The 10,540-nt window shown below is 41.1% G+C and overlaps 1 protein-coding gene across 1 annotated transcript; it reads left to right on the forward strand.

Moving 5' to 3' along the window:
* Positions 1-942: 942 nt before the first annotated feature.
* LOC124232013 (vomeronasal type-2 receptor 116-like) lies at positions 943-9,805 on the forward strand (the record flags this gene model as incomplete). The annotated part of the gene is given in 7 exon segments (XM_046649007.1): positions 943-1,247; positions 1,643-2,100; positions 2,102-2,447; positions 3,192-3,347; positions 3,349-3,420; positions 4,015-4,138; positions 8,895-9,805. Coding segments are annotated over 7 exon segments (2,372 nt in total), but the record flags the coding sequence as incomplete, so codon positions are not given.
* Between the last annotated feature and the right edge of the window lie 735 nt (positions 9,806-10,540).

The following is a 10,540-nucleotide window of genomic DNA, read 5'->3' on the forward strand; positions in this document are numbered from 1 at the left end:
CACACAGGAAGCATTAACAAGCAGTGAGCATGAACTGGGCTATTAATCAAGCCTCAACAAAGAGAACACTTGAAATAAGTACAGCGTACTCTGTTTCATTCTGGATGGAATTACAGATCTCAGGCAATAGAAATGCAAAATATTTCCTTTGGCCTCGGAGATTATTCCTTTGTAGAAAGTCTGTAGAGGAGACGAAGAGAATAGGGGCTATTGGGACTAGGTACTGCCGAAGATGTTAATTGCTAATATTGACATTATTGTTACATTTTTAAAATAAGAAATGGATGATGAACTTTTTAAACTTTGCAATGTTGTGTCTCTTAGATTCCTAAGTGTCTCCAGTTCTTTCAGTCTTTTATGCTTCTTCCAAGTGTTCCTGCCTTTTGATGATTCCTCCTTCAGTGGAATGCTGACATTTGCCTTAGCTCCCTGGTTTTTGATGGTGGCAGATACACGACTTTGATGGGGCAGAAGTTTAGGGAATTTGATTGCCAGCCTTCTGTTGCACCATCGTCAACCCACAGGTGTCATGCTTCTCTGCTTGCCTCATACACTTCAGTTGGAATTGCTCCTCCTCCCCGGGGCTATCTCCAATCTCCTGTTAATATTCTTGCTCTTCCATGAATCATTTAATGATGTGCTCATATGAACAAGCATTTTGGATCCTGAACCAAAGCATGATTTACAAAACCCTCTCTGAATGTGATCTACATTTCCCGTTCGTTTTATTTTCCTTTGTAAACTTAACCACACTCCTCCATGTGTGGAATTCAGTGAGGACCTTCCAGAGTCTTTGTTATGTGATTTGCTTTAGCTCTAAATTCTACAGCTTCAGGAGAGCCGGATGTTGCTACAGGTGAAATGAGTTGACTGGGCATTCATCCCTAATTAAGTGACTGTACTGGAGCTTAAGATCAACATGGTTTGTGTCTTTTCCCTAAGGATCCCTATCCCTCTCTGCAAGTTTCAGCAGAAGAACTGTCCTGGCCTTCATTTTTGCCATTGAGGAAATCAACAGAAACCCCCATCTTTTACCCAACATGTCTCTGGGATTTGATCTCTATAATGCAGTGCACAGTGAACACAGGACATTGGAGAGTTCCCTCATTTGGCTTTCAGGGCTGGACAGGGACATCCCTAATTACACCTGTAGGAGAGAGAGCAAGTCTGTAGCAGTGCTTACAGGAACCACATGGGCAATTTCTGCCCAGATTGGAACACTGCTGGCACTCTACAAATTTCCACAGGTAAGGCTGTGTGGGATGGGAAGAGATGAAACCATGTCTCCTTTGGTGCATTCTCAGGTGCCTAAAAAAGACGAATGGATGAGACTGGGTTTATGCATCTCTCAATGGATATGATCTCAAAGGAGAAGTGTACAGAGCCTCGGTGGGTTATGGCTTTCCTTTGTTCGGGGTTGAGAGGAGGATGAGGGGGAAGGAGACAAAGCAATTTCCTGGAACTCTGAGTCTGATCGGTTATTCTCTAGCAAGCTCTCAGGGAGTGGGGAATGATTAGAAAATGAAGTGGGCAAATCTCCCTTCTACCACTTCCAGGTGTTTCTGAATACCCTTCAGGACGGAGAGTGTGCTTTTTGCCAATCCTCTTCCTTACACTGATTACAAATGTCTTTTCCCTTTAGCTTACCTATGGTCCTTTTGAGCATATCCTGAGTGACAATGACCAGTTTCCATCTCTTTATCAGATGGCCCCGAGGGACACATCTCTGGTCCTTGGCATGGTCTCTTTGCTGCTTCATTTCAATTGGACCTGGGTGGGGCTAGTTATCTCAGAAGTCAGGAAAGGTGTTCAGGTTCTCTCAGATTTGAGAGGAGAGATGGACAGGAGTGGAATCTGTGCAGCCTTTGTGGAAATGATCCCTGTCAGTGACAGGACATATTTCTCAACGACCTGGCAATATCATTTGTGGATCAAGGAATCATCAGCGAAGGTGGTTATCGTTTATGGTGATTCTGACTCTCTAATAAGCTTGAGCTTTTCTAAATGGCATCTTTTAGTGATATGGAAAGTCTGGGTCATGACATCACAGTGGGATTTTACTGCTGGTCCAAGAGAATTCATACTTGACTCATTCCCTGGAACTCATTTTTTCACACCAACATGGTGAGATCCCTGGTTTTGAAAAATTCATCATGACAGCTAACCCTTCCAAATATCCAGAAGACTTTTACCTTGCTAAGTTGTGGTTCATCTCCTTTAATTGCATGGTTTCTGAATCTGACTGTAAAATATTGGAGAAGTGTCCACTCAATGCCTCCCTGGGATTGTTGCCTTGGCATTGTTTTGACATGGCCATGACTGAAGGCAGTAACAATGCGTACAATGCTGTGTATGCTGTGGCCTGGACCCTTCACGAGATGCTTCTTCAACAAGTAGAAATGCAGACAATGGGAAGTGGAGAAGGGCTGGTGTTTTCTCCCTGGCAGGTAATGTCTCTTCCACTTAATAGCATGTCCTGTCATAAATGTGACTTTCTTACGGAGTTCCATGGAGCACAAACCAAGTAGTTAGGATTCTTTCTCTAAGAACACAAGAGTTTCTGTGCTTGTTTCCCTCTCTAGGAGGTAAAGCTCATCCTGGGTAGTAGTGGTCTTCAAGAAGAAGGTGCTAATGGCAAGGAGGAAGTCAGCTATGAGTCAATATCACTACTTTGTGTTACAAAGGATCTCAACATCCTGCCTGCCTAGTGTTTTCAGTAGGGAATATTAAGCCTTCTCCCATGAGGTTACTCAATGACAGTAGGAAGAGAATTTGTCCCTTAAGTGCCTATATGGTGCTGAAAATTATACTGAATACTTTACATAAATGATCTCACTTATTTCTGCAGCCACTTTAGGTATTGCTAATATCATTTTGCAGATTGATGCTCTGGAATAATTCAGAGAGTGCATGAGTGCAGCTAGATTTAACTCTGCAGTTGACATTTGTCTGAATCCCTTGCCACAGACTGTCTTGGTCTGCATGTCTTTCGGCATTTGCTCTTGCAACTGATAGAAACAGTATGGTGTTTTAGTTCTCCATATGGTTTCACTTATTTTACTTAATCAGATGCTTGTAATAAAGTTAAATTGTGAAGCAGGGATTTCATATGATGAGTGCCCTTCCCCATTCAGGCTTTTCATCTTTCACACCGGGAAACACTTCATCACAGGATGATGCATCTCTTTTAGCTGCATCCCTTTCTTGGGAACATCCAATTTAACAATCCTGCTGGTGACTCCATGAATTTGGCTGAAGGAAGAAGATCAGAGGCAGAGTATGCCATTCTCAACTTTTGGAATTTTCCAGAAGGTCTTGGACTTAAGATGAAAGTAGGAAAGTATTCCCCCACATGCTCCACGAGGTCAGGAACTCTCTTTATCTGAGGAAATGATAGAGTGGGCCATCGGTGTTCCTGAGGTGGGTTGGATCTAATCACAATGCTTCACACTACACATAAATAACCAAAATCTTATTGTGGGGGCTTTGTGCTCCTTCAGCACTTAGCAAAGGGCCACATATGGGCATTTAACAACTCACTTCCAACTTAAGGAATTTTCTGACTTACCAATTATCCAAGGTGGAGGCAAGACCCTCCACCAGCAAAAATATTATGACTTTCTAAAGGCTCAGCTATTGGGCAGCAATTTTAACAATAAAGTAATTTTAATTGTTATGTACATTGTTCTTTTAGATATGAAGCTGTTGCACCCATAGCTGACTACAGTATAGTGTAAACATATCTTTTTTTATCCACTGGGAATGCAACATAGTCATGTGACTTGCTTTATGGGGATATTCGCTTTACTGCAGTGACCTCAAACCAAACCCGCAATATGTCCGAGCTATGCCTGTATTTTATATCATACAGTAAACATGGCACCCAGCCAATGAATTGGATTTAGTTATATAAAAGTTGAATTTGTTAAAGGCCCAGTATTCTAAAACACTCTAGCTACTGGAAAATTAGGTAAAAGTAACAGCCGTTACCAACAGGTATCTGATCTTTTCCAGACTCCACACTCTGTATGCAGTGAGAGTTGTAGTCCCGGATTCAGGAAGACCCCTCAGGAGGGAAAGGCTACCTGCTGTTTTGATTGCACCCCCTGCCCAGAGAATGAGATTTCCAATGAGACAGGTGAGTGTGTGCCTTGCAGAGACATTCTCCACCTCTCTGTTATCTGCCATTCACCCAAGGAAAGGCAAAGATTCTGCAGGAGGACTGCAGAGTCAAAATGCTTCCTTCTTCTATTTAGTAATTTAGTTTTTATAGCCAATAATATTTCCACCTGAAATGACACGCTCTCTCTCTGCCCTGAACTAGCTTACTTGGCTCATTGTAGAACCATTGCAGACATTGTCATCTCAAGGAAACCCTTTTGGACCACTGCACAGTAACCTTTCATCCCTGTCATGGAATCTAACAGGCAGCATTGTAAATATTTGCTTTTCATCCTCTTTAAAACTACATTTAGATCACATTGAAGACATCCTCAATTTTACAGTGTCTAGTGCTGTTTTGGCACAGAGCAGGAAAACAGAAAGTTTGCATTTGATTTAAGAAATAAGTATTTCCACAGCATACAAAATGCTTATGGTACAGCATGGTCTCACTGAGTCTGTCTTGATCCCTGAGTTCACAGGTGAGTCGGGGAGATAACACCCAGTCATTAAATTCAAGGTGGTGACATAGGGCTGTGATAAATGTATTCAGTGACCCATGGGATGAAATAAGTGATAGTATCTATATTTGGATAGTATCTATATTTGGCAGTGTCATGAGCTTCCTCATAGAGGCAGTAGCGCTCGTATTATATCAGACTAATGAATAGGGTAATAAATTCTTGGTAGAATTATTAGAAATGGCAAAAAGAAAGTCAAATTAGCAATATATTTAATATCCAGGGAACTTAAGAATAGGTTCCATGTGACTAGAACACAGAGGATGTGGGTTTGGGATTTGGGACATAGTGTAGAAAAGAACAGAAAACAAATAATGAAGATTTTTCTTACCATAGTTTAACATCTTGCAATTACTCAGATCTATTGTTAAATGTTTCAATGCTAGAACCACATCCAAGGCAGCATTTTCTAATTTTCTTTTTGTGATTGGAATGTAGTTTACTTTCACAACATACTTAGTATGATTTCAATTTCTTTTGGAATGTACTGAGACTGGAGATATGGTCTGGCATGTAGTCAATTGGAATAAAGTTTCCATGGGCACACTTGACCCTGGTCAGTTCGGGTTTATGTTCCACGTGTACATATAAAGAATACTGCTCAACTAACGTCAATTCTGATGTATTTGGAGATTCAAATCCACATGGAGACAACCCATGATTAAAGAATAAACTACAATAGAAATTAGAAGATGTTTCCAATTGCAAATACTACCTATAAAACATTATGGAGTGGAGTTAAAATGATCCTTAGAGAGAAATGTGTAATCCACGGTTATGTCTACATATGTATATTGTACATTATGTTTATTCAAAAGAAGAAAGGCTGGGGTCTCCCCGGTGGTGCAACAGTTAAGTTTGCACTTTCCACTTCGTTGGCCTCGGCTTCGCCATCTTGTACCCTGGGCGCAGACTATGCACCACTTGGCCAGCCACGCTGTGGCAGGCATCCCCATATAAAGTGAAGAAGATGGGATGGATCTTACCTGAGGGCTATTCTTCCTTAGGAAAAAGAGGAGGGTCAGTGGCACATGTTAGCTCAGGGCTAATCTTCTGCAAAAGAAAAAAAAAATGAAGAAGAAAGGCTGAAGTTCTAGGTCCTAAGCATTCATCATGAACTAGAAACAGAACAGAAAAGTAAACACAAAGAAAACAGAAAATAGAAAAAGATAAATATAAAAGGAAGACTTACCAACATAAAAGAAAAACATAGAGAAAATAAACAAAATTAAATTAGATTCTAATCCATGACAAATAAACTTGATAAACTCCTAGAACTGTTGAACAAAGGAAATAAGAAAAATTGCAAAAAATACCAAGGCTAAAATGGGTGTAATCTGTGCTTTCATAAGGAAACTTTTTAACATCAAGAAAATTTAAATAACATATTGTTCATACAATGAAAATGTAGATGAAATTCACAAACTTCCAAGAAAATCAAATTTACCAAGCTGTCTCAAGGAGAAATGAAAAATCTGAATAGTATCAGATCTATTGCAGAAATTGAGTTATAGTTTAAAACATTCCTACAAAATTTTATTGTGGGATATTTCTTTGATAGAATACTGGTGAATCCTACCAAATATTCAAGAATAAATAACATACGTTTACTCAAACTCTTTCAGAGAATAGAAAAAACAGAAACTTTTTGACTCACTTTGTGAGAATCTCTTAAACCAAAATCTTACAAAGTCATTACAAGAAAGGAAATTTACAGGCCACACTCTTTCTTGAATTAAACTCAAGAATCCTACAAAAACAAAAAACAAATCAAAATTCCAAATCCAGCCGTATTTTATAAGAAGGCCATATTATGACCAAATTTAGTTCATGCAGTGTAATTCAGTACCTTAACCCTGGAAGAAAGAGAAGTCATAATCACAATAACTGCAGAATGAAAAATAATAAAATTAGGGGCCAGCCCGGTGGCACAGTGGTTAAGTTGACACGTTCCACTTCGGCGGCCCGGGGTTCACTGGTTCAGATCCCGGATGTGGACCTGTGCACTGCCTGTCATGCCATGCTATGGCAAGCGTCCCACATAAAATAGAAGATGGGCACAGATCTTAGCTCAGGGCTAATCTTCTTCAAAATAAAACAAACAAGCAAACAAAAATAATAAAATTAAAGACTCTCTCATGTTTTAAAACAAACAACAAAAACAACTCTCACAAAATGAAGACTAGAAGGGAACTCTCTCAATCCCAGAAAGGGTATTTACAGAACCAAAGATGAAAACCCAGTGTTGAAAGCAGGTATGAGAGAAGAATGTTCAATCTTACCCCTGCTACTAGATATTACACTGGAGGTCCTGCCCAGTGCAATATTGGTAGGAAAAGAAAAGGAATACTTTATTGGAAAGGAAAAAAATAAATTTGACATGATCTTCAGATGATGTTATTGTGTAAGTATAAAATCCTGATAAATTAATGAATCAGCTGAGTTTTGTGGTGGCTGAGTACAAGTTTAATATACAAACAAATTTCTATTTCACCATACCAGGTACAAGGCATTTGAAATTTAAATTTTAAAAGATGACACTTAATCATCTTAAAAGAATGAAATACCTAGAAATAAACCTAATGAAAGTTTTGAAAGGCTTCTGTCCACAAATTTACAGAAGTGAATTTAGAAAAACAAAAGATAACTGAAAGAAGTGGAGAGAAAAACTGTGATCGTGTCTGAACAGATCCAATGTTGTACAGATATCGACACTGTCCAAATCGATCCGCTGATTCTGTACAATTGCAATTAAAATTCTGATCAGTTTTGCTGTGGAAATTACAACTTATAAATTCATATGGAAATGATAAAGGGAAAGCATAGATTAGACCATCTTAAAGACCAAGAAGAGGGTGGCAGGACTTACTCTCCCTGATATCAAGTAGTATAGCCTCACAGTAGTGTAGCTTCATCATAAGGATAAACAAGGGAATCAGTGGAACCAAATAGGAAATTCAGATACAAACTGGTCTTATAGGGACCCATATATGCACATTGACTTATGACCAGGAAACACTGAGGAGTAGAGGGAATAAAAAAGTCTTTTCAAACAAACATGTTGGGTAAATTGACTGCATCCACGGAGAAAATAATGACTCTCTAACTCTAACTCGCACCACCCACAGAAATTATTATCAGGCAGATTGTAGTAACTAGAGATTTTAATGGAACATACAGAAGAAGGGGCAGTTCCTCAAGCAGGAGGAAAAAGCAGGCATTGACGCCTACAGGGCTGCGTGGGCATGGGACAGTTTGAGAACCACAGGAAGATTTGAGAATCTTTTTTTTTTCTGCTTTTTCTCCCCAAATCCCCCCCGTACATAGTTGTATATTTTAGTTGTGGGTCCTTCTAGCTGTGGCATGTGGGACGCCGCCTCAGCGTGGCCTGATGAGCGGTGCCATGTCCACGCCCAGGATCCAAACCAGCGAAGCCCTGGGCTGTTGCAGCGGAGCGCGTGAACTTAACCACTCCGCCACGAGGTCGGCCCCCAGATTTGAGAATCTTAAAAATCAGAGCAGAGAAAGTAGAGATAGGCAAAACCAAGGTAATATAGCATCTTTTTGGTCTTTTTAAGAGTTTGTTGAAATTTTTAGTGGAGGATAATAAACATGATCACATTTCCGTGTAACATCACTTCTGCCGCTGGGCTGGGGCAGAGAACCCGAATAGAAAGTTCTTGTGATAACATAGGAGAGACGTGACTAGAATCTTAACAGAAGCAGTGGTAGTGAAATCAAGATGAAATGTACTAGAGATCACTTTAGAAGGTAGAAAAAGCGTGTCCTTTCGAAACTCCCTAGGAATGAGGTCTGTGACTTGGTCATCTCTGTTGCCCTAGAACACAGCATATTACCTGGCTCATGGTGGTTTTTCAATAAGCGCTTGTTTATTGAAGGAATAAAACCAGGTCACAGCTTATAGGGGTATAACTGAGTGACATAGGCACATCTTTTGGCTTTCTTCGAGAAAAAAGTGCTGTCATGAACACACAAGATAAACACTAATAACACTAACAGCTTAGTTTACTGAACCATAAAGAAGATGGGCAGAATTAACTGGGAATCGCTCCCTGCAGACCACTTTTTACCTGGTGTCTAGAGCAACAAAGGAGGACAATTTGACTAAACTTGTCCAGTGCTCTTCTTTGGGGGCCTGTGAATGACAGAATTACTGAACCTGGACTGAGGACACTTTGCACTTCTCCCCAGACATGGATCAGTGTGTCAGGTGTCCGGATCATCAGTATGCCAACAGAGAGCGAGACCAATGCCTCCAAAAAGCTGTGACCTTTCTGGCTTATGAAGACCCCTTGGGGATGGCCCTCGCCTGCACAGCTCTCTCTTTCTCTGGCCTCACGGCTGTGGTCCTGGGGGTCTTTGTGAAGCACCGAGACACTCTCATAGTCAAGGTCAATAATCGGACTCTCAGCTACATCCTGCTCGTCTCCCTCACCCTGTCCTTCCTCTGCTGCTTACTCTTCATCGGTCGTCCCAACACAGCCACCTGCATTCTTCAACAAATCACATTTGGAGTTCTTTTTACTGTGGCTGTTTCTGCCGTCTTGGCCAAAACTCTTACTGTGCTTGTGGCCTTCAAGTTCACCGCTCCAGGGAGAAGGATGAGGCAGTGGTCCGTGTCAGGGGCACCTAACTTCATCATTCCTGTCTGCTCCTTTATCCAACTGAGTCTCCGTGGAGTCTGGCTGGGGACCTCTCCTCCCTTCATTGACATGGTTGCGCACTCTGAACAAGGCCACATCATCATCATGTGCAACAAGAGCTCGGTCACCGCCTTCTACTGTGTCCTGGGATACCTGGGCTCCTTGGCCCTGGGCAGCTTCTCCTTGGCTTACCTGGCCCGCAACCTGCCTGACACCTTCAATGAAGCCAAGTTCCTGACGTTCAGCGTGCTGGTGTTCTGCAGTGTCTGGGTCCCCTTCCTCCCCGTCTACCGCAGCACCAAGGGCAAGGTCATGGTGGCCGTGGAGATCTTCTCCATCTCAGACTCCAGTGCAGGGCTGTTAGGCTGCATCTTTGTTCCCAAGTGCTACATTATCTTCCTAAGGCCAGAGAGAAACACATCAAACGTGTTAAGGAATACAACACATCTGGGAAAATAATTAAAATGTACTTTTTTCATAGGCGCCATAATAATTTGCATACATCTGAAAATTAAACTGCCACATTTTTGCAGGCCTACTTTACGTAACAACTAAATGTCCCTTACCTCTCCAGTTAATTTAATGTTTCCCAGTTGTTTAGGCTTTATACAATGATCCTTGGACATTCAAATACATGGACAAATATGAATATTACCTCAGACTAATTTTCCTCTAAAATTATTTGTGGTAGATTGAAAAAATGGCCACCCCTTAGGTCTCTCCCTGTCTCTGTGTGTTTTGTAGTGCCATCCTATTGTGACTCTGGGTGGGCTTGGCCTTGAAACTTGCTTTGGCCATTGGAACACTAGCAAATGTCACAAGCAAAGGCTTGAAAAACACTTGCTCCTTGTGCTTGTCCTTCTCTCACTGCTTTTGGGGAGCCTGTGACCAACAATATGGGAATGAGTAGAGAGACTGCACATCTCCATCCCTCCAGGTGACTTCAAGTCAACAATCAGATGTGTGAGTAAGGCCATCCTAGACCATCCAATCCCAGCTGAGCCACCACACATAGGCGCAAACCAAAGAACTCCCCAGGCAATCCACAAAATCTTGAGAAAAAAATAAATTATTCCTATTTTAAGCCACTAAATTTTAGGATGGTTTGTTATATATGCCATTATTTAAATATGGCCTCTCATTTTACATGTTAATAGCACAGGTTTCTGCTTCTTTACCCTATATTGTAGACTG

Source organism: Equus quagga, unplaced genomic scaffold (genome assembly GCF_021613505.1).
Source record: "Equus quagga isolate Etosha38 unplaced genomic scaffold, UCLA_HA_Equagga_1.0 HiC_scaffold_16533_RagTag, whole genome shotgun sequence".
Classification (NCBI taxonomy): domain Eukaryota; kingdom Metazoa; phylum Chordata; class Mammalia; order Perissodactyla; family Equidae; genus Equus; species Equus quagga.